This window comes from Rana temporaria, chromosome 7 (assembly GCF_905171775.1).
Source record: "Rana temporaria chromosome 7, aRanTem1.1, whole genome shotgun sequence".
Lineage (NCBI taxonomy): Eukaryota > Metazoa > Chordata > Amphibia > Anura > Ranidae > Rana > Rana temporaria.
In genome coordinates, this window is record NC_053495.1 from 123,769,099 (window position 1) to 123,794,880 (window position 25,782).

The following is a 25,782-nucleotide window of genomic DNA, read 5'->3' on the forward strand; positions in this document are numbered from 1 at the left end:
ACTTTTCTGCTTAAATTATTTTTATGGATGAATTCCCTTTGCTACATAAGAATCTCATCATGCCTTAAAATAAAATGTATGTCTTCAGTGATCTATTTATAACTTCTTTGTCATGTTATGTTATTTTTTTTAGGGTCCTCAAGGAGAACCTGGCCCAGGTGGTCAACAAGGAATTCCAGGGCCTCAGGTGAGTGTAATATAAATAGAGTTGATGGCGTTACCTGAGAGATTCTTATTGAATCTATCACAATACTTATATGCAAATTTTCGAAAATATTAGGTGTAATACTGTCTAAGATTCTATATACAAACAGGGAGAACACCCTCTGGGAATAAATTAAATTTCTCCATTATGTAATTACATATCCAGCCACATTAAGCAGGCCTTGTTCTAATTTGGTATGAACATTTTTCAAAAATATTTCATCCATTACCAGACTCTATTCAAACTTAAAGTGGTTGTAAACCCCATTCATTAAATCTGACCTGGGCACATATATCTGTAGTGTTTACTTGTCTCTCTCCAAAGCTCCAAGTCCTGTGTCTTTCTGCTGCTCCGTTCCTCTGTTATCAGAATGTTAACTTCTGATGAGCTCTCTGACACAAGAGATAAAGGCATCTAGGAATTAGTGTCGGGAGGGAACTTAGATAAAGATAAGCAGAGAGCTTGTCTATTCAGACTGCAGCTCTGCAAGTTTTTTTAATTCCTTTGCATATGTGGAGTGGGGGTCTGTGACTTTCCTCCAATAAGCTCTCACACAGTGTACGCCCAGACTCCAAACCCACTACTGAAACAGGAATACTTATTTTTTCACTTTCTAAAGAATATAGAAAGCTGAAGAAAGCAGATATACATGCACAACTGATGTAACCTCATCTCTGTGTATCATCTGAGGCTATTCACTTCACTGGGTATAGAGTAGGAGAGGGTTTATATCCACTTTGAAGTAGTTGTAAGGGCTGGACAAATTTCCCTATATTTGTATCGCTCCCTCATCCCCTTAAGCCTCGTACACACGACCGAGAAACTCGACGGGCGAAACACATCGTTTTCCTCGTCGAGTTCCTTGTTAGGCTGTCGAGGAACTCGACAAGCCAATTTTCTCCATTCCCGTCAAGGAAATAGAGAACATGCTCTCTTTTTGGCTCGTCGAGTTTCTCGACAGTTTCCTCGACAAAAATGTACACACGACCGGTTTTCTCGTCAAAAAAAATTCTCCCAGCAAGTTTCTTGCTGGTTTTTGCCGAGAAACTTGGTCATGTGTACGAGGCCTCATACTTACCTGAGTTCTATCTTGATCCAGTGCTGTGTCTACCTAAGCAGCTCTCTCTTCTCTCTTGGCTCCTGCCACTGTCAATAAAATTTGGTGAGCAGAGATCGAGAACCACACTGTCCGTGTCTATAGATGAAGGCAGCGTGGCATGAGCCTGCAGGTGGGCCCTCAAAGGAAGCAACTTCCTATGGGGGCACACTGAGAGGGGGAGGGGCCAAGAGTGCCAGTGAGGGACCCTGAGAAAAGCAAAACCATTGTGCAGAGGAGAAAAGTGAAGCTTTACAATCTCAGGCATATATTGGGAGGCACAAATAATGTAGTCCTATAATACATTATACATCATTAAATTAATTTATTTTAACACACAGTGTAAGTACCTGAATTTGACTTGGTATTGAACTCTTGTAGTCTACATTACAGTATGTACAGCAGAGCTTAGAGAGGTGGATGGAGAAGCAGCAGTACAAAGAGCCAATGAGGTGTACTGCACAGCCAATGAGGTGTACAGTTCATTGGTGTGCTGCTTCTCCTTTTACAGACCATTTACAGGTGAGGAGTGACCTGTAAGTGAAAGTCAAAATGCAGCAGAGAAAGACCAGGTCCTCTGCCCTACTGAAGGAACTGTGCTTTGGCAGAGCAATGTAAAATTACAGGAATGGATACATAGAGATACAATTTTTTTGCCAAGTAAAACAGCTATAATTTAAAGTATGCATCAAATCTGTGTATTTAGCTGTTTATCTGGAGTGTAGCATTAATTTTAATATTATTATTATATTCCATATAGTTTGCATACTATATTACTTTTAGGAGACACCAGGGCTCTTTACTGTCACTAAATCTTGTTAGTTGCATCTTCTTTTTAAAGGAGACACAATGTGACCTTCATATGTTGAGAAAGCTTGTGTTCAGCTTCAGTAAAAGAAGGCTTCAGCTTTAGAAAGCTTTAGAGGTTTGAATGGTAACAAATTAGGAAATAACATAAATTGAAACACAACCATTTTACTAACCTGGTCAAATAAACTACTAGAAAAAAAAGCAATTTGCATCAGTTTTGCTGATTTTAGAACCTCCGTTTAATTTTTAACACTATTTTGGGCTCTGTTAGAGAGATTTACCCTCACTGTTACAGTGACAGTGATACCATCCCACCAGACAGGAACTGAGGGATAATCTGCAACAGAAACAAAGACATGCCATTCAAAGATAATTGCAGAAACATTTAGCTAGACTTACAAACATACCACATTAAAGCTAAATGTCTGTCACCCTACAAAACCCCATAATACCCCCCCCCCCCATACATCTAGATTAGGGGGCAGGTAACAGAGAGGAAACGTATTACTTGGTCCTACAGCAGCCTGTGCACTTCTTTACACCTGATACAGCCCTAGAATGTGAGTGGGCTCTCAATGTCATTGTGTACAATGCAAGATCAGGGGTGGCTGGGTTGTATGAGAAGACATTAGTAAAGGTGCATGCAGTCACATGACCAAAGAAGAGGATTTTTTTTTTATATTGGTTAAAAATATCAAAACTGGCATTAAAGAATCCTGTGGGCTAGAGCTGTAAGGTAAATTTTCTCTTTAACCCATTAATTTATATAGAGCCAAAAAAAATTGCAGATATAGAGCTAATTCAATATGGCAAAGAAGAATGCGCATGGTGCATTAATCCACAGCAACTAGAAACAGAAAACTGTTTGGTTGATTTCAATTACTGCACTGCACATAATTAATGTTCTATGGGATAAAATAGTGTATTTTATCTTAAAGAATACATCAATATATAGACATATAGACACCATTCAAATAAATAACAATTTGACATATATCAGACCCAAAAGATTCACAGTCATTTTTAACAGACATATATTGGTTGATATATGTATTTATGTAGAACAATAAAAAATGTCAGCATATAAAAAGTCTTGAAATAGGATTTATTTTAGTAACTGATTTATTAATGAGTGGTAATAAAATGTTTCCATGTAGAAACAAATTTATCAAACAAATTTCATTACTTAGAGAGCACCTTCCCAGTGTGGAGACCTCAAGAGTAAGTGTGAGAATAATGAGGGTTTGTACAGCTGACTTCTGGCTGCTGAGTGTGGCTTCAGGAATGCGGCACAGTGTGGCTATGTAATGAAGTGCAGGTCTGTTCTCAGCTCAAAGTGATGAATGAGATCCTGATATATAATGTTTTCTTTCTTTGCAGGGTCTTCCTGGTCCACAAGGTCCCATTGGCCCCCCTGGTGACAAGGTATGGTTAGAGCCTGGTTTGTTTATCTAAACTGGGAAACCAAACATTAAGACATGAACGGAAATCATTTTTACTTATATTCATTAACAGATGTGGAGAAAATATGCACTACATCAAATTATATACACAAAGCATGAATACATGCTATCAATGCTGTCAATGCATTTGTTCATGCACTAGTACTATAGTACAATCTACAAAAGGGATTGTGTTTTTTGTTATTTAGAATAATTGTCTGAAAATATGTATAATGAGTAGACTTATAATGGGCCTAATTCATTCATTCACAAACTGCATGTGAACATGGAATATTAACCAATACTATCAACCAATACTATCAAATAGAGGTAAAAAAGTAGAACTTTGAGGGATCTTAAAAGCATATTATATACAAAAAGGTTATTTTAACAATAAAAATTAAGTAAAGCATGGCATAGGCTCCGTGTTTGCATAATTTGATGAGGGTTTGTGAGCCCTAGGCAGAGTAAGAATAGAGTTTTTTTAATAGTAATATTTTTTGTAAATTTAGTATTTTGTATTCCCTGTTAAAAACAAATACATATTTAAATGTAAACTTGTCCATAGTTCCAAACACACGATGAACAGGACATATAACTTGCCTATTATATCTAGATGTACTTGCTTAAAATTAGTTTACATTAGGTTATATTATTCATTTTATGCATGTGAAATTTTGTTTCCAAGGGACTGATCAATCATTTAATAAATAACCCTTTCCCCCCTGGCATCCTTTTAAATGGATCAGAGCCCTTAGAAGTCATTTGGTCCAGCTGACTCCTGATCTGTAGTTGGACCGAGCTCTGGCTATGACATCTCAGTCGTTGTGCTAAGAGAGCACGGTGAGCACATAGGCAACGACCACCCAACAACACATATGTGCAGGGTGTGAGCATTAAATTCTACCCTTTTGCCATAGCACATATGTTTTGGGAGGTCGTTAAGGGGTTATTAATCAATGTTGTGTAAACAAATAGCACACACATAAAAATGTTAAAGGCATGGTTGTTGCAGCATCAGTGCTTGTCAAAATGTGTAGGTACCATTACTCTAAAAGAGCAAATTAAGTACAATCTTTCCTTGGAATAATTTAAAAATTGTGTGTTAGGAATTTCCCTGGGCGTTAGGAAATGCTACTATGTTCTACTACTTTAGTAAATCAACACCAGTGTCACAATTCATTTACCTTTTTTAACAAACAAGGAAAAATCTTTAGCTCTGGTTTTGTAATGTGTGTGCTTATTAGATATAATAATTATTTCTTTGATATGTAAGATGTCTTTAATAAATCTGTGTGCCTTCATTTGTAGGGTCCTCATGGAAAGCCTGGTCTGCCTGGATTACCTGGATCTGATGGCCCCCCAGTAAGTAAATACAAAACTATTGTCCATTTTTATCACTTGCACTGGAACATAATTCAACAGTAGGGAGATTTCTCAAACCCCTTGTCTCTAACAAAGGCTTCTATTTGTTATTTGCACTAAGAAGGTATTACCCTCAATCCAATTCCATTCCTCATCACAAAAAAACATTGATTTCTATCATCTCTTTAAATGTAGAGAACTTCTCCAACTTACACAACACATAGAATGATTTGCATTATTTGAGAAAATTCATATGCCTGAATGGCCCCGATACCGAGCAGGCAACTTTTTTGTGTTCACAATGCAGCAGGGCTACCCCTCGCTACATGACCCCAAAGTTAGTGGAGATCACTGAAGTAGCAATGTCTACTACAGTGAGTTACAGGGCTCTCACAGGTATGATATATATATATATATATATATATATATATACATAGCTAAAAGCTGGACCAATGTAACAAAGCAAAATATCCATACCCAGAATTTTTCTTGTTTAATGTTTAAGAAATGCCTTTTATCTACAATATACATTTTGCCTTTTTTAAAGATTTGTAGAACAAAATTCTTTAGAGAAACATTTTTCGATTTGAATGTGTATTTTATTAAACCTAATTTCCCACTTTGATTTTATGAGTGTTGCATTTTGTTTTTAATGTCAGCAAGTAATCAAATGACAATGAACACAAATGCATAGTGATGAATATAATATTAACAATGAGTTTATTGACCTTTTCTAAAACAAGCCCAGTTGCTTTATCTGTTTTATGGGTTAATCACAAACAATCTAAGAACCATTACAATAATATAGCCAACCAATATAGCCAACATTAATATAGCAGGAATCTCGAAATGAGCAATATAATTTTTTTCTGTGCAATTTTCTGATTTGTCATAAAAAGTCTCCATGGAGGGATAAATGTGGTGTGCACTGAGCTGGAGTTACTGCACTTCAGTTAGCTCAGTACTCAGCAAGTTAAGAACATAATTTTTAATATTACATTTAATATAAATCTTTAACTGTAATGTTTTCATTCTCTAAAGGTGAACATGGGGCATATAAATCTTAAAATAATTTTAAAGTTATACTCCAGTCAAAATAAAAAAATAAGCATTACAATGCACATAGGGAACATACTCTAGCTGCTCAGGACTTCTTGAACTAGGCAGTTTAGTGCACCTGTCCACCGTAGTATGTTCTGTTTACAACCTGGTGTTTCCTGGTGGAAACCCCTTTTGCTTGTCTGTAAAAAAACAGAGGTGTTCTTACATACACCCACAGCAAGCTCCTTATTGACTGGTTGGAGATACAGCAAAGAGAAAGGAACTGAACTTCAGCCTTGCCTTCAATCTAGTCATAGATTAATCAAATGTTGTCAAATTGCAATCCATATATGGCCATTCCCCCTTGAAAGAAGTTGATCAAACACTTGACATATGTCAAACAAGACTCATGGGAAACTTTCACTCCTTCAGAGGCTGCAGCCAATCAGCTGCAGTGCTGATTAGTGTATTCTGACAGCAGAGGAGTCTCTGCTGTCAAAATACAATACCACAGTGGAGAAGATTCTTCCATCCACCTCGCTTGTGTGGATGGGAGAAGCCATTCTTTTTCCTCTGATTGTAAAAATGCAAATCATCTATGGTAAGCTATGCAGGCTCTCCTTTTCTAAAATTGTCTACTTTGATTTTACTGCAACATGTGAGCCCCCCAGTATGGCCATTGGAACCTCAGATAGAGTCTGCCTTATTTCCTGGCTAGAGGACATCCAGCATCAGTTATTCATTTCCTCCCAAGCATTAATGTCAATGGCCCACTTCTTTCATTCATTAGATTTTATTTTTTCAATTATGAAGGCTCATCATCACATGGAGATGTTACATGGGTACATGCAATTGCAGTTTGCCTATGAATGCCCATTTCTCCAGACTGACATCTGCCCATCTAGGCATTTTGATATTTGTATAAATCTTCCCTAAGATCAGCCCTCTGTATTCATTTGGGCTGGAGGTTCTTGAGAGGAAAACTGAAGCATGGAGCTGTGATATTATGAGGAAGCTATGAACAGCACCCTGCCAGACGTTCACTCCATCCATGATCTTCATACATTTTCATAAGCAAAAAGACACAGTGATTTCATCATTGGGTCTAAAACAATAAATGTAATGAAAATGTAAAGGTTTTATTTATAAATGTAATTAACATGTTGGTGTGGGGAAAAGGATGAACCAGGGAAGGCAAAAAATAAGCAGATTAAACACCAGCTTTAGGTAAACTTTTTTTTTTAAGTTTTCTAAGTAGCATTAGCAGTTCACTTTTTTTTTCTACCTGATGTCAGAAACCACTGTTTAACATAATACATTTTTATTTGTCTCTCAGGGTCATCCTGGCAAGGAAGGACCTGCAGGTGAAAAGGGAGCTGGGGTAAGTTTCAAAACAGACATATACAGTATTGGTAGAAGTGAAACTGCACAAAAAGGCTTTCTCGCTGACATATACAATGAGGCATTCAATGTTATATTTACTGTTTTTGGTTTTAATGTAAAAGCCATACTAAAATTTAATGGCTGCTGTAATGTAGCTGATCACTGCATTCTACTATCTCAAAACCTTTCTGGTGGATGTTTAAAGCTAAGCTCCTATAATATGGCACATTTGACATCAGGTAACGTAGGTTCAGAATACACTAAGGCTAGGCTCTCCCTTTTAAATAAACTGGCCCATGCAGAAAAGGGGCCACAATAGTTTAAAATACACTGTGACGTTTATAAAAAATACTGTTTAACGCAAATGCCATAACTTTAGGCCCTTTCTGTCGCCCCCTGGGCTCCCAATATTTACAGTCCTGCATCATGGCTTTTTTCTAGAATATGGGCTACAACAAAATGGCTGCTTAACGTTCTTCTTTGATGACAATTAAAGTGTAACCTCTTTAGTTGTCCTCAAAGGTGAAGGCTTGGGAGCCTTTTTTTGTAGTCCAGGGTATGAGATAGAACAGGGCTACAGAAGTGTAAGAATCTCCATGCGACTGGAGGGTCTTTGCTTGGCCAGGAGAGAGTCGATTGATCCTGCACAGTTTTTGGAATCAGGAAGCGTGCTGACTCCAGTGATTGCGGGGTGAGTGCCCAACAATTGCCACGATGTGGAAGTCAGCTAGGAAGCGGGAATGTGAACACTTGATGTGTTTCAGTTAGGCTACATAGGCGACAAAATTATCCAAAAGTATGGCACATTTAATTTTACCCCTGTAAAAGATGATTTAGTCTATAAGATGTCCCACCACTTTTGTACCTGCAGCAAGTATAGTAACATTCTTATTGAAAGTTTCCTGTTTTACAAAAAGGTTAAAGCTTAACTCCAGCCATGTGTGACTTTAAGTTTTGTCTGGAGTTCAGAAGGGTTATATCCTCTGTCAATTTTCACTATCTGTGTCACTGTTAGGAAGATCTTACCTAATTTCCTGTTCTGATAATCATACGGGTAGTGATCAGACCTTCCCAACAGGAACACATACAGTGATACCAACCTGGAAGATGTTTTAACCTTTGCCTTTCTTCTAAAATAATGTCTTGATACTGCGGGTGCTCCCATTAGAGAGAATCTGCTCACGTCCTGTCTGCTTTGGTGACCACACAGGAAATGAGAAATCTATGAAATAGTTACAGAAACAGCAAAAAAATACACCAGAGTTTCAAACTCTTCACATCTCTGTCCAAAATGAAAACAAAAGGTGTGGGCTGATGTTGTTCATTGCAGATTCTACGTTATTGCATACAGTGGCCAGTCCCATTGGCCACAAATAGAAAAATTGCTTGGTTTGAGTAACTAGTGTATAATAAGTCACCCCCTCATCCTCCAATGATTCAGACAGCACCAAAACTAACCTTGATACTCTTACCAATTTGGCCAACGGGTCTACATCCACACAGTAAAGACTTTATTACCTTTCCCCCCCTCATCCCCTTCCAATGAATGGAAGTACTTATTACATAATTGATACAAGTGATTCTAAAATGAATGACATTGCACACGTTTGTGCTTTTATTAGAGCCATTTACAGTCAGCGTCGAGTTGACTGTAAATGGGCAAAGGTTTTACCAACATCAGCAGGTGGTGATTCATTAGATTGTGTTCATATTGTTTGCTGATCTACTGGAATACACCATGATATTCTCAGCATCACTGACACAAAACCTGTACATGAAGAAGAAACTTTCTTTTTCCCTTTCCTTCTCACTTGTATATTTCTGCCAACTTGCACAGAGATTTTCTTTGTGGAAGATTTAATGAGCAAGTTACTGACAGAATCAGATACATTTGTAATACAAATAAGGATGCATCTCATTTAACAGTGCAAATAGCATACAGCCATGCTCAAAAGTTAGCATACCCTGGCGGAAATTGTGACATTTGGCATTGATATATTTAAAAATTGTCTGATCATGCCAAAAACTGTCTTTTATTTAAAGATAGTAATCATATGAATCCATGTATTATAAGATAGTGGCTTGGGTCCCTTTTAAATCATAGTGATACCAGAAATCACCCAAATGGTCCTGATCAAAAGTTTACACACCCTGAAATGTTGGGCACAGACACACAAGGTGACACACACAGGTTGGCAATTAAAGGTTAATTTCTCACATCTGTGGCTTTTTAAATTGCTATTAGCGTCTGTGTATAATCATCAACAAGTTTGTTAGCGCTACCGTGGATTCACTGAGCAGGCTAGATACTGAGCCATGAGAACCCGAGAACCTGCGTACCAAGGTAATGGAACTTTGAAAGATGGAAAATTATATAAATATATATTCAAAGCCTTGAAAATGCCAGTCTGTACTGTTTAATCACTTATTAAGAGGTGGAAAATTCCAGGATCTCTTGATACCAAGCCAAGGTCAGGTAGACCTAGAAAGATTGCAGCCACAACTGCCAGAAGAATTGTTCGGAATACAAAGAAAAACCCACAGATAACCTCAGGAGAAATACAGGCTGCTCTGGAAAAAGATGGGGCGGTTCTTTCAAGGAGCACAACATGATAATACTTTAACAAAAATTAGCTTCATGATCGAATTGCCAGAAAGAAGCCTTCACTCCAGATTACAGTGAGCTGTGAGGCGTGGCAAGGTTATATTGTAACTGGACTTTTTCATGGTGTTGGTGCAGTAAAGGCTTATTTCTGGTAACTCCACCATGCAGCTCATTTTTGTTCAAGTATCATCATATTGTGCTCCTTGAAACAACCACACTGTCTTTTTCTGGAGCAGCCTGTATTTTTCCTGAGGTTACACACACTTTTGAGCATAACTGGTAGCCTCAGGGTTAGGGAAGTTTCCCTTAAGCCTGGTACACACCAAGGGCCAGATTCTCGTAGTTTGGTGTAACTTTGTGCGGGCGTAACGTAACCTATTTATGTTACACCTCCGCAACTTAGACGGGCAAGTGCTGTATTCTCAAAGCACTTGCTCCGTAAGTTGCGGCGGCGTAGCGTAAATAGGCCGGTGTAAGCCCGCCTAATTCAAATTTGGAACAGGGGGGCGTGTTTTATGTAAATGTTCTGTAAATGTTCTGTGACCCGACGTGATTGACGTTTTTCACGAACGGCGCATGCGCCGTCCGTGGAAATCTCTTAGTGTGCATTGCTCCTAATACGCAAGGACATATTGGTTTTGACGTGAACGTAAATTACGTCCAGCCCCATTCACGGACGAGTTACGCAAACAACGTAAAATTTTCGTGGGAACGACAGCCATACTTAACATTGGTACGCCGCACTTACGCCACCATATAGCAGGGGTAACTTTACACCTGGAAAAGCCTAACGTAAACACCGTATCTGTACTGCGTCGGCCGGGCGTACGTTCGTGAATTCGCCTATCTAGCTGATTTACATATTTTGACGCGTAAATGAGCGTACATGCCCCTAGCGGCCAGCGTAAATATGCATTTACGATCCGACGGCGTAAGAGACTTACGCCGGTCGGATCTAATAGAAATCTATGTGTAACTGATTCTGAGGCCTCGTACACACGACCAGTTTCCTCGGCAGAATTCAGCTTCCGACCGAGTTTCTGGCTGAATTCTGCCGAGGAAACTGGCCGTGTGTACACTTTCGGCCGAGGAAGCCGACGAGGAGCTCGGCGAGGAAATAGAGAACATGTTCTCTATTTCCTCGTTGTTCTATGGGAGAACTCGTCCCGCCGAGCTCCTCGGCGGCTTCAGTGCTGAACTGGCCGAGGAACTCGATGTGTTTGGCACGTCGAGTTCCTCGGCCGTGTGTACGAGGCTTGAGAATCAGGCGCATAGATACGACCGGCCAGACTCAGAGATATTACGGCGTATCTGGATATACGCCGTCGTATCTCTTTTGAGAATCTGGCCCCATGAGTTTTTTTCCATTCAACATAGCAGGTTGAATGAAAAAAAACTGTCAGCTCCAGAGCCACTGTACTAATGATCCAACATTAGTACTGAGATCTCCCACACTTAGCTGTTGTATTTGAACAACGGTCAGCGATCTCAGACATTGGCCGACAGCACTGATCGGGAGCCAGTCGGCTGCTGGTTTTCCAAGATGCTCTTCCGACAGAAAGTGGCTTATGTCGGACTGGCATTAGGCCCGTGTGTACAGGACTTTAGCTTTGTGAATAAGGTGAAGCTCTGCTGACTGCCATCAGCCATCATGTGCAAACAAAATACTCTTTTTTTTTAATCTTTTATTTTAATGAGTGTTCGATGCAAAGTGAATTTGCACACCATTTACTAAGCTTAGGGAATAATTCCCTTGCAAAGTGAATATCCTTTAGCAAATCTAATAGCCTATTTGCCTTTAGTATATCAACCCCAAAGTCTAATCCTAAAATCTGAAAATGTGTAAAACTCTCTGGCCACTTATTAGTATCATATGAATCCATACTTATACACATTTGGAGTCTTTGTAATCAGTACAAGTAGGAGAAAATAGGTGGGAGAAATTACTTGAAATAGCACTAATCACTAATTATTACAAAAATGGCATGCATTAAATATGCTAAAAGCATGATATGTTCATGTTGTCTATTTGTTTGTTCAAAAAGAAAAAATTCAAGCAGAGTATCTACTGTAAAAAATAAATAAATAAATAAATAAATATATATATATATATATATATATATATATATATATATATATATATATATATATATATATATAAAAATGAAAGCCTCACATGTTCTTAAAAAGGACTGTGAAAGTAATTTTGCAACATTAAGTGCTGTCAGAGGTCTGCTAATACATAACACAAATTTAAAACGTAATCTGGTCAGCATTGTGTTATTCTATGTATTTTGATTTACATATACTGTATATAATTCTTTATTTAACTATAGTGAGTGCATTAATTAAGCTGTTTCTAAAACTAGATGTCTACCTCTGTTGTATTAACAATTACTTTTTTTCTAGGGTCCCACTGGTCCACAAGGTCCTATTGGTTATCCTGGACCTCGTGGTGTCAAGGTATGTCAGTTAAATATTGATGTGGTTTAAGAATTGTTTACAGTTTCTTGATTTCATCAATATAGGATCTTTATTTTGATATTTTAAGAGCCTTTGAAGACTAGCAGAAACAAGCATAAATATAGTATTTATATATTCAAAACAAATACGATAATCACTTTAAATCAAGCCCTTATTTACCACTTTATATATAAGCATTGTGGAAAATGATTCTTAAAATTTCACAATATAGGTATTGAAATCAAAGGTCCTTCCCCATATTTTAATAGAGGTAAAATCATGAAAGTTTGCCAGCTTTCTAATGTAAACAAACAGCAGTTGTTGTAACCTGTTAGAAACACACTGCAACAAGACTGTTATAATTTGATATTACTGTACATAAAAACAGAGAGGTCAGTAAAGGGGTTTTCAACTATTTTACTGCTAGTTTAAAACATGTAAATACTGTCATGTCCATAGTCTGGACATGGGTGCACTTTAAGGTTCCTCTTGTAATTTCCTCCCTGTTGAATTGGCTCCATAGGTTTCATCAGGCAATCTCCTGACATGTGCAGCAAGGACAGGAAATTAACAGAGGACATAAACACACATAGATAGATAGATAGATAGATAGATAGATAGATAGATAGATAGATAGATAGATAGATAGATAGATAGATAGATAGATAGATAGATAGATAAAGGATACAGGTCTAGTTTTGAAGTCCTATTTTTTTTGGTCCTCTGTCCAAAACGATAGAAAACAAAAAAAGACTGCCAGTTGCCATTTTTTCAAGAGTGGGACAGTACAGATTGTAACTGTGTAGTGAGAGCAGAGAAAGTTTGTATTGCATTGTGTGTCTTAAACTATTGCTGTAATTCTACAAACTATATTTAATTAAGTAATCAATCAACAACATGGCTTCTTACTTGATTGATTTTTAACTTAATATCTTTTTCTTTCCTATCATATAGGGTGCTGATGGTGTAAGAGGTTTAAAGGGAGGCAAAGGAGAAAAGGTAAATATGAAATTATTTACTAATTATTCATTTTTAGGTCGGCCTTTTTAGGGAAGAGAGCCTTTATCATAATTGTTCTTTATTAAAATCCATTAACAATTAACAATTAACAAAAGCTTATAATGGAGCTCGCCATAATCAGAGAACAGCTAGAAATGCAGTTATGTGCTTGGTTGCTTGCCATGTAGAAAAATGTTGATTAAAATTATTGGAAGTACACTGCTCTTGTAAGAATTCTGAGAAATAGGCTTTAATTTTTAACCTGTATACAGTATATGAAGAAAGTAAAACGTAAAGCTAGTTTTGTTGGTATTTTATTTCTATAAATATGGAATAGTCTGCAGAAATAAAACTAAAACAAAGAAAAGCGGTTACCTGTAGTAACCAATTGTAGTAAATGGACTAACTCACAGTCTGTGGAATCAGTAGCTGCTATGCTGATCTAAACTTGCTTCTCTGCTCAGCTGTTCCGCTTGTCAAGTAGAAGTGAACAAGCTAGACATTGATGCCATCCCAGATGTAAAACAAGCTTTAATATAGTAAGTGGGGGATTCACATTGTATAGTCTTGCCTATCCACCTCCTAATTCAATGTGTTTCACCCCACAAAGGACTTAATCATGGAAACTATAGATTCAGTGAGGGCATTTGTGTGTGGCCCATTCATTTCTACTTGAAAGTTGCAACTATATTAATTGATTTATTTTCTTAAACATATAGGTTGCTACGGCCAACTCCTTTGTTTTTGTCACCAATTTTTGTAAGGCAATTTGCTCTGTACCCCATGCAGGAAATGTAGGGACATCTTTTACCAGCACAGGGATGCACAGATGCTGCATGCATCCCCACCGTGGCATTCAATTTTAGTCTTTTGGGGCACACAGCTGCAGGGCCACAGCCACTGTGTCACTATATGACTTGTATCTGCATGCGCCCACATGTGCATGTGGACATAGTGTCTGTGTCTGTGAAGCTGCGTGTTACAATAGACTAAAACCGAATGCTGGTACGGGGATGCATGCAGCACCTGTGCATTCCTGTACTGTTAGAAGATGGCCTCGCATGGGGCAGGGAGCTAATCACCCCATGTGAAAAGGGCTTTAACCAGCTCTACTCTTTTCCTGGTTCTCCTTCAGTTTTTTTTTTATTTATTTTATTACATTTTTTATTCAGATGGACTTAAACAGTTTTTCTTAAACTAAGTGTTAAGTTGAATATAGTTATTACTATAACCTAAGCAATTTCTGAATATTTTTTATAAAGGAGAGTAGAAATCAGTCAAAAATGAAGGCTGCTGTGTGTAGCCTGTGATGCCCATTGGTGAATTTATCTGTATCTCCTATTATAGGAGGAAAATCCTGTCACGTAACTATGACAAGTCATACCTGACTAAAACCTAATGCTATGCTTTCAAAATCTTCTGGGTTTTATTTAGTTTTAAAGCAGCAGTAGGACTGTGGTAAGACTATACTTCATCTTTATAAATTTGCCTTTTAGGGTTGTTATAAGCAAAGAAAGAGTGCTTGCATCTCTTTAGTGCGCTTTAAAAATATCTCACCAAAAATAAAACTTTCTGCATAAAAGCCTGTCCAGCACTAGATTGTCCCTGCTGATTTGTGTAAAACCTTAAGGCGGGACCAGCTAGGTTTAATTCACAAAAGCAAATGGAACTTAGAGCAATCAAAATTTAAGGTACAGCACCATAAACCTTACCGGTACTGTTTTTTTTTTAATTTTCTCAAATTGTATGCATTCAATATTCTTATTGCTGTGTCCACTGTTAAATGAAAACCAAATCCATTAAAAACAGATTTCAGGCTGCGAGAAAAAAAAAATCATCAGCACTCTTTAGTCCTATATTGTTTGAAGAGTTCCACTGACTGCTGATTACAGAGATGTGAGGAGTTTTGGGCTCTTTACACTCCACGTCTATAATTCAAGACAAACTGCAGAGCTCTTCTTTGTTAGCTAAGCTAATAACACTTAATCCTGAGATGTGCTCTGTGCAGCTGGCAGGTGTTCTGTGTACTATAGTACTGATCCATCTACAAGTGGTCATTAGATGTGAGCAAACACACTATAATCCTGCCACTGCTTCCTCTCTTTATTAGTGTTATAGCTGTCCTAGGTAGCACAACCAAGGACTTCTTCTTTCAACTGTATTATTATCTGTGACATCCAATTATAAACCCAGGTTTCCTTGGTGCACTTCATCAAATATCTTTCGTAAATGTCTTTTTGTCTTTATAAATTGTTAAGGATCACCTTTCACAAGTGTACTGCATGCTTTCATCATATGCCATACACATGATAGTTTTTGTAAAACATTGCATCTGTCCCTCCGTAGGAAGAAAACATTTGAATATGCACTAATGAATGCATTCGAACTATAGACACAACACAGAGAAACTGAGAATCTATTATAATATTTTAGCTATTTTAGGTGAACTGGGCTCAAGCCCATCAATTATTAATTTCATTAGTAAAATGATCAGTTTAAGCATCTTTAGTGAAGATTGTGCTTTGTTAGAGATTAATAGCAATCAGTAATGATTGCAAAGGTTTTCTAGCATGAACAATGTTTCACTGAACATATGCCAAAATATTGTACTTAGAATTAAATAAGTATGGAAGCAAATGATGCTCAGATACAAACATGGTCATATATGAAATGTGTCCAACTATAGAGTGTCTAAAGCAACACCTAAGTTTGAAAATTCAGAACTAAAAATATAGCTGGTGACTATATTTAGGTGTGTATGTGGTTATTATTGCTTTCTCTTGACCATAATTGACAGTTCTGCTTGTGCACAATCTTCTGGATCAATTCATGTTTAGACTAATCTACTAGTGCTCTAGCTGCTTGAAGGTTCATTCGCAGTACTGCATCTACTCTGTGTATTGCAAATATAAAGGCGTACCTAATATCCTAAACAGCATAAATGATAGGCTCTTTAAATGGCAAGCACGTTAAAAAAAATGGGACAAATGATTATGCAGGACATGCTTTCATTCTACAGGCCAACACACACTTTGGTGCTTTGAATGTTAGACCTGTTTCTGGGTATATCTGACTTGCTGATTCCAAAAATTGCACAATTTTTCCCTGTTAGCTTTAGTTTTTGAGATACAGCATAAATTCCATATACCATTCTTCACTCTGGTCACCTACCAAAAAAAAAGGATATAAACATAGCAAAATATGTTGGAATGATTCAGACAGCACTGTTGCGAGGTAGCCATAACCTCTATGGTGCTCGATCTGCAAAAATGAAACTATTTGAGTGGCAATACACACAAGTCCTATAAAATCAAGACTATAATACAGTTAACAACTTAAACTTTAGAATCCAGTGATTCTGATGTAAAATTACAGTTGGAAGTATGTAAACACTCTCACTATATCTGCTAACTTGTGCGCAAAAACACAAACTAAGTAACAGAGAAACAAGTTAATCAGCAAAATATTTTCAAAAATGATATATATAATTACATACATTTGACTATATCTAAAAATCTAGAGGTGATACAGTCAAACATTGCCATTTTCTGAAATAGCGCCCCAAATAATCCCAAGAACATGCCTAAAAAGCAAGATACCAAGAAAAAAAAATTGTTGGACTGTACAGCTGTTAATAAAGTGTTTGCTGATCACTGCAGATTAAGTACTTATCTAAAGTCCTTACACATGCAGATCTATGCAAGGTGATGTACATGTTGATCTTACTACTTGTGTTCATTCACTATTTGGTAGAGTTCAGTTGTTGCAATATTATCATTTACTCATATTTCTGATTTTCTGATTTTAGGGAGAAGATGGATTTCCAGGATTTAAGGGTGATATGGGATTAAAGGGAGACCGAGTAAGTATAATTTTGCTTTAAAGTGTAGGCCAAAGCAAAAAGAAAAAGAAAAAAAAACTATGCAGTACGTATTTCTGAAACGCACATTTCCGCATATTTTATTCCATTAAAGATTTTTCAAGAACAGAAAAATGTATGTTGGTCAGCCAGAAAAGCTGACAAAACACAACATCTTTTACAGCTAAGAGACATTGACCCAGCCTAGTTTTTTCACTAAGCTACCTAATACATTCCACTGCCTTTACCTCCAAAGCATAGGTAGTAATTGATTTGTGATCCCAAGAAAGAACTGAGAGAGCTACTTTTTGGGGATAACATAGGAAGTGTAGATTTGAATGCACAAATGAGAATGAATAAAATTGTGACTGAGTCAAGTGCTGAAATCGCATTGCTTTTTTTGTATACTGTGGCCCTTCTTGATACAGAACTCAAATTACTTACAATGTATACATTTTTCTGTGAACGGCTCAGAAAACAGCAAATTGCAGTTTAGTGTAGTTTAAACACATTTCTCATTCATTTATAAAATGAGCATTTCTATCACATTTGCATTACAGTGGAATTCCAATTAGCCTATTTTACATCGTTTTCCAGTGCAGCAAGTGCTTTAACAGATATTAATTGCAAAATCAACCCATATTCAAACCATGACTATCTCTATAACATTTTACAGACCTAATACTTTCGTAAATAGTTTTCTACAATGAGCCAATGCCAAATGGAACTTTCATTTAAAATGCCTTCTTGCAAAAAAAAAAAACACTTAAACCTTTCCCTGCTATAAAAATCAGTCCTGGTTGTATTGATAGGCTAAGGTTTTTTACTAAAGACTCTCAGAACTTTATATTAAACAAAAAAATAAAGTTTGTACTAAATTTTTTTAATTATGGTCCATGGTTGAAAATGTATTGGTGCATTATTGTGTGCGCTCTTTACTAAAATTCTCTAACTGGTAATTTGGTAGGTTGGTCATATATGTCAAAAGAGATGCTGGATCTGGGTGTGGGCTGTGGGCTGCTCAAGACAGTACATGAGTAGAATTTTTTATCAGAATATGGTTTTTGAACATTCCCTCTATTTTCTAATAGTTAATGGGTCAAATTGCTGATCATTTTTTTCTGTAGTGATGAAAAAAATCAAAGGAGCTCGATGCAAAATTTCAATAAGCTCCAGAACAAGTGTTTTTTCTTTGAGTAAGCTGCTTTGTACACAAATTGAATTGTTATTTTTTGCAAGTGATAACATTACAGAAAACAGAAAAAACAACATTAACACATGAAAAAGTTAAGATTTTAGTCTAAACTAATGCAACCATTCCCAATAATTCTGATGTCCTGAATATATTAGAAAAAAAAAAAAGCTGTAAAAATGAAATACATTTTTCTAAAATACAGGCAGACGTTAAAATAATAATCAATCTGTATGAGATCTTTGTGGTAACCAAAGCAGTTTGGTTGGCTAAGATTTAGGCTTGTATATTAGGCTAAATTTTTCCCTGTTTTTTCATTGTTTGCTACTAAAGACATAAGATGTTTTTGAAATGTCCATTGATTTGATAAAAAGGTATTGTTGATATAACTCTTTTACTTTTGAAGATGTATTGTAGCATACTCTATTTTATTGACCATGTTTTACATTACCTGCCTATCATAGGGAGAAGTAGGCCCATTAGGTCCAAGAGGAGAAGATGGTCCTGAAGGTCCAAAGGGAAGATCTGGTCCAAATGGAGATCTTGGTCCAGGTGGTCCAGCTGGTGAAAAGGTAAGTAGTTAGTAGAACAACTTGCATACTTGAGCTCATATCTGTTTACCAGTAAATACAGAGCACATTGAGTCCCCATTTGGGCTAATAAAAAAATTCAAATAAATAAAGTAACTTAACAATGTATCTAAAGGCAAACCAGACACAATATTAAAATTTGCTCTAATATGCCTATTAATCTGTCATCTGGGATCCCCAAAAATATACGTTTTGCATGTCCAGTGAATATAATTCCTAGCAATTCTGGATCCCTTAAATGTACCAATTACCACCCATTTGGGTTCTGTACCCTTAATCCTGATAGAACACGAGACTCAACTTTTCTGTTCTGTGCCTCAATTTCAGCAATTTAAGCTTGTACATTAAAGTATAACTAAAGGAAAAACATATTTTGTTTTTAGTTTTAGATACATTGCAGAGGCATTAGAACTCTTGTCAGTTTTTATTGTTGTCTGTACCCTCATTAAGGAGATTCCCCCTCTCTATTTGTCCTGTTTATCATTATCATTGAAGGTGGAAGTAAAATAAAATCCCAAATTTTGGGTTGTCCCCAGAAAAGTAATAGAGGGGAAACCTTCCAATTGAGACATTTGTTTCTGTGGCCTGTGGGTTCCCAAGGGATTCCCTTTTATTTGCAGGAATTTCCTGTCAAAAATGTTGACAGGGTCTATGGCCCTCCCTTACTCTATCCAAAATGAAAAAAAAAAAAAAGTTTTGCCTATAGTTTGCTTGCCGCCTTAATGGCTCTGCAGTAACCTGGACAGTACAACATATTTAAATAATAAGGTGTATGTGTACTTTAGTCATTATCTTGTGCTTTTTTTTTTATTTGTTTAAATAATTATGAACACATACAATTAAAACCATATTTTATATATTGTTTGTTTAATAAAATACATAACAACATAGGGGTTGATTTACTAAAACCGGAGAGTGCAAAATAAGGTTCAGCTGTGTATGGTAGCCTTTTTCATTTAAGTTTTGACCAACAAAAAAAAATGGAAGCTGAATGGTTTCTATGCAGAGCTGCAACAGATTTTGCACTCTACAGTATTAGTAAATCAACCCCATAATGTATATTACTGAAAATAAACCAGAGCAGCCTCAATAAAAGATAAAAGATTGATATAGCTTTTTGCTGCATTAACAATTTCTTCTTTTATTTGCATTTTAGGGCAAGCTTGGTGTTCCAGGTTTGCCTGGATACCCAGGCCGACAGGGTCCAAAGGTAAGACTGAACTTATGTTTCCTAAATTCCCAACTACTCATACCTATTGCCTAAAGTGTGTGCACTCCAGAAATCTGCACGAGAGCAAGGGTGGCTCATCACTAGAAGTGGGTCATCTGTGTGTATATAATTCTGTGAACATCATCATTATACTTTTGCACATACGGATATAGATAATCTGTGTGTGTTGTTAATTTCCTTTAGCCCTGGAACATTTGGCTGCTCAATGACCAGGACATTTTTGCAATACGGCACTGCGTCGCTTTAACTGACACTTGCGCGGTCGTGCAATGTTGTACCCAAACAAAATTGACGTCCTTTTTTTCATACAAATAGAGCTTCCTTTTGGTGGTATTTGATTATCTTTGCCGTTTTTATTTATTTGCGCTATAAACAAAAGATGACCAACAATTTTGAAAGAAAAACACAATATATAATGAATATCCCCACTTTTTTTTTAAAAAAAAAGCAATTTTTTCCCTCAGTTTAGGCCTATATGTATTCTTCTACATATTTTTGGTAATAAAAATTGCAATAAGTGTATATTGACTGTTTTGCGCAAAAGTTATAGCGTTTACAAGATAGGGGAAGATTTATGACATTTTTATTATTATTATTTTTTTTTTACTAGTAATGGCGGCGATCTGAGATTTTTATCGGGACCACAACATTATGGCGGACAGATCGGACACTTTTGACACATTTTAGTACCATTAATACAGTGATCAGTGCTATAAAAATGCACTGATTACTGTGTAAATGTCACTGGCTGGGAAGGGGTTAACATCAGGGGGCAGTCAAGGGGTTAACTGTGTTACCTAGGGAGTGATTCTAACTGTGGGGGGATGGGACTGCCTGGGTGAGGAGAGTGATCGTTGTTTACATTGACAGATCTCTGTTCTGTCTCTGTGTGGAGCGATCGCGGGTGACTGGCGGTCATCACGACCACCGGGCACACGCATCTGCTCCAGCATCACGACGCGGGCGCGCACCCATGCTTCCAGCGGAGCACGCCCTCCCCCGACGTATAGCTACAACGGTTTGCCCAGGGTCGGGAAGGGGTAAAAGTACAATTAACTGAAAATCACTTAGTTGCCTTTAAAACCCTTTTAGTAATACTATTGAATGTCTCATCTCAAAAATGCAGTGGTTGAATTCTATTGTTTTTACATAGCTGTTGTGGTAGTAATAGCAGCTTTGAATTGGCGTCTTAATCAGGATTTCTGCAAAAGCTGTAATAGAGGGTAGCTATATTGTTTTAAATGTAATGTATTTCTGTAGCTGACTCCAAGTCACAGCCTTGCCAATTTGGTTCTTTCTTTATTTGTACAAGCATCTGACCTGATCCAAAGGTGCCTCATTTTCACCAAGACTGTCACATCGATTGGTTTCTATTCTGTGTTTGTTCTTCAATAGTCTAGTGAGATTTTCTGCCACATCCTGAGATCAAAGTCTTTCTGCTATTTTGCTATTGAACAAACAGTGCTGTGCATCAGGAGGGTTGCTCCAGATGCTTCTGTTTTACATAAAACAACACACTGAATCCTTTCTGCTGCTTTGCAATCATGTTCTTACATGAGAACAAAGCACTTTCTTCTCACGAGTCTGACGATTTTCTCTTTGTCCCCAAAGTTTAATTTACTGCTTCGGTTATTGGGGAATGAGTTGGATAAAATAAATTCCTATTTTCAATGTCCATTTTGATTTTTCAGAGAAAGTCCAGTACTCAGCTGGGAGTTGTTCACATGTCATCTATAATTACCATGTTATGATTTATCATTGCTTTCTTTATATTAGAAATTATTTAAAAAAATGTGTTCCACAGTACAGGCATTTTAGAAGTAATTGTTAGACATTATTTATATGGAGGGAGCTAAAATTCATGACTGAGTACCTAAGATTTCTGGTGATTATTGGTCGCTGATTTACAATCACCAATTTGGCAATTTTTGAATAACTGCTTATTGATACGCAGATCATTGAGCAAATTGTATTAATGGTATGATTGTCCATGGATTGGATAAAATTATATGCACATACTGCAAATAATACAAAAAGTGTCAGTTTAAGTGTTCACAGGATATGTGATTATGTTCACTTCTCACTAACCATTACACTCATTACACACAGAGGGCCAGATTCACAAAGGTTAGCGGATCTTTAGATCCGTGTAACCTATGTGTTTTAAGATCCGCCCTCGCAAGTTTGTGAGGAAAGTGTCAAATTCACAACACACTTACCTCCAAACTTGCGACGGCGGATGCTAACTCCCCCAGCGGAATTAAAATTCCGCGGCTAGGGGAGTGTCATATTTAAATCAGGCGCGCTCCCGCGCCGATTTAAATACGCATGCGTCGTCCGGGGAATTTCCCGGCGTGCATTGCTCCCACTGACGTCAATAGGACGTCAGTGGTTGTGACGTGAGCGGGACTTGCGACGCGCGTGTTCGTGAATCGGCGTACGCAAACGACGTAGGGAATTTCAAAATCGACGCGGGAACGACGGCCATACTTAACAATACTTACCCCTGATTATTCAGTGTAAATCAGCGGGAACGCCCCCGGCGCCATTTTTAAATAAAAAAAAAGATCCGACAGTGTAACACAGTGTGACACTGTCGGATCTCAGCCCTATCTATGCGTATCTGATTCTATGAATCAGGTGCATAGATAGGACCAGTAAAAATCCGAGATACGATGGTGTATCTGAGATACTCCATCGTATCTCTTTTGTGAATCTGGCCCAGAGTATTTAAAAGTGAAAACTTTTGGTTTACTGCCTACTGCAGATAAAGTAAATTTACTTAATGTGGGAAGGTCAACCTCATATATTGGACAGTGAAATTGGTGTTAAAACATATCTCTCATTAGCCTAAATATCTTAAAGCAAATGATTAGGTTTCCTAGGTCATGAATGTTTAGCTATTATTTTTTTCTAATTTGTTGTTTATTATTATTATTAGGCCCATTTCACATCGGTCCCTGCTATGGTCCGATTTTGCAGATGGAGGAAAATCCTATTTTTCCATCCGTCTGCGGATCGGATCAGGTGAACACGGACAGACGGTCCGTGATTATCCGATCCCTCCATACAGGAGAGCGGAGATCTGACAGGGCGGTCCCTACACAGTGTGCAGGGACCGCCCTGTCATCTGCCGGCTCAGTGGGGATCAACGGATCCCTGCTTAGCAAGCGGATGAGACATGTACGGATCCAGTGAGGATCTGTACATGTCTCATCCGCTTGCTCAGCGGGGATCGCTCCATTGATCCCCGCTGAGCCGGCAGATGACAGGGCGGTCCCTGCACACTGTGTAGGGACCGCCCTGTCAGATCTCCACTCTCCTGTATGGGGGGATCGGATGAACACGGACCGTCTGTCTGTGTTCACCCGATCCGATTCCCAGACAGATGGAAAAATAGGATTTTCCTCCGTCTGCAAAATCGGACCATAGCGGGGACCGATGACACCCGCTATCCCATAGGGATACATGTATGTCCGTATTTCATTCGAAAACAGATGGATGAAATACGGACATACTGTCTGCATGTGTGAAAGGGCCCTTATTCTATATGGTATGCAAATCAAAGAAAGGACATGTTAACCAGATTATTTATAAATAGGGATGAGCTTTTGGTTCAGGTCAAGGTTGGGTTTGCGGTGAACCCAACTCATTTGCAGTTCACAGACACAATGAGCTAATGCAGTCTTTTGCTACCATAGCAACCACCCACTAATAATGCATTTTCTGGCTTCTGAACCTCTGTGCTGGTGAGGTGGCTTAGAATAGATAATTGTAAGGGCTTTTCTATGAGCCAGCCACTCACTATAAAACATGGTTCATAACAGCTATATTGACAATGTACTTGGATGTGATAGGGAACGGATATAAAGTACTGATGATAAAATACAGAGGGAGAAGATTAGCATAGGACGTGTAGGTCTCCTAAAATTGATCTAAATGTAAATTGCTAAATGTCTTTTAGGGGTTGGTTTACTAAAGGCAAATAGGCTGTGCACTTTGCAAGTACAGTTGTGCTCTGCAAGGGCCTTTTCTCCAGAGCTTAGTAAATGAGGTGAAGTTTAACTTTGCAAAGAATGCTCAATAAAATGCAAGGAAACACATGATTGGATGATGGGAGTTTGGAGAGCTTCCCCTCATTTACTAAACTCTGAAACAAATTCTGTTGCAGAGTCCAACAGCACTTCCAAAACGCACAGTCTATTTGCCCTTAGTAAATCAACCCCTATGTCAATGGGAAACTGCAATGTAAATTTTGGTGTATTCCACTTGCATTGCGATCAGTTTGAGATGCTTTAGAGATCAATCTGATCTATTGAAAAAAATATTTATTGCTGCATGGGTCCCAATTGTAGAAAAAGTGCAGTAACCCATAATCACAAATCAGGATTTGTTTTTACCAATCATCTTAGATAAGTACTGCTCTTAGAACATCATTACTGTTTGCACTATTTAAAGTGGAACTTTACCCATACCAACTTGATAAAAAATAATGTTCTTTAGCAAGGAACATGCATTCCACATTGATAATTACGCTACCAAAATTAGTGTATGCTGTAAACTGCCCCCACATGGTAACTGTTTATTTTTGCTGGAGGCTGTCGTTTTATCAAAGCCTAGAGCCCCTGAGCAGCAGTAAATCTTAAAGCGGAACTAAACCAAGTAATTTAATGGTTTTAAAAAACAATTACATTCCTGGCATTCTGGGAATGCTAACTGTCAAATTTGTTTGTGTCCTCAACCAAACTATAAAATCATCAACTGGCTGGTGTCATAACTGATGGCAGTTAAAGATCAAACAGAAGGTGAGATGGCAGCTTCCTTGGATGTAAAGGATAGGAGGGTTTAGTTCCCCTTTAAGGCTGTGACAAGATCAGCCTCTACAATTTTTGTCACAGTGTCGAAAAAAAATAGAGAGCAACTGAGCATGTGCAGAGCAGGGCGAGACAGTGTATTCCTGGATTTTAAGCAGTATAGGCACTTATTTTTTATGTTTTACATAGCTTTATCTCCAAAAGTGGACAGCCTGAAGTGATCTAGCAGGACCTAATTTTCTGACTAAAGTTCCACTTTAACTGACTGCAATTAAAAATATTAAATAATGTAGTGAACAAGCAGTTGTGTGAAGTATCCAATGTCAGCTATTCAGTTTGGAACTGCAAAGACAATGTGATATGTTATATTGGTTTGTATTAGTAATTACACATTGCTCTTACACTTATTACATGCATGCTAGTCTTAAAAGTTGACAGTATGGTGAATTTTGGTTATCCTTCTTTTCTCTGCTGAGATTTTAAAATTACTTACAATATTAACATAAAAATAATATAGACTGTTAATCAGGGAAACCACAAGTGAACTATCATTTGCATACAGTCAAAAAAATGAAACCACTATAGTCTCTTAATGGTCATTTTAGCCAATTTAATTGAATACAGTCCTGTTAACATAAGGTTTAAAGAGCTTTATTTGGCTTCAGAATTAAAAGGTTCTCTTTTGTC

General features: G+C 37.5%; 1 protein-coding gene across 5 annotated transcripts in view; it reads left to right on the top strand.

Annotated features, from left to right (window-relative positions):
• COL11A1 (collagen type XI alpha 1 chain) overlaps positions 1-25,782 on the top strand; it is a 255,883-nt gene that overhangs the window by 150,320 nt on the left and 79,781 nt on the right. For all 5 annotated transcript variants that reach the window (XM_040359914.1, XM_040359918.1, XM_040359916.1 and 2 more), the window contains 9 exons: positions 134-187; positions 3,492-3,536; positions 4,865-4,918; positions 7,296-7,340; positions 12,357-12,410; positions 13,365-13,409; positions 17,218-17,271; positions 18,925-19,032; positions 20,207-20,260. In XM_040359914.1, coding sequence (XP_040215848.1) covers positions 134-187; positions 3,492-3,536; positions 4,865-4,918; positions 7,296-7,340; positions 12,357-12,410; positions 13,365-13,409; positions 17,218-17,271; positions 18,925-19,032; positions 20,207-20,260 — 513 coding nt within the window. The remainder of the gene's footprint in view (positions 1-133; positions 188-3,491; positions 3,537-4,864; positions 4,919-7,295; positions 7,341-12,356; positions 12,411-13,364; positions 13,410-17,217; positions 17,272-18,924; positions 19,033-20,206; positions 20,261-25,782) is intronic.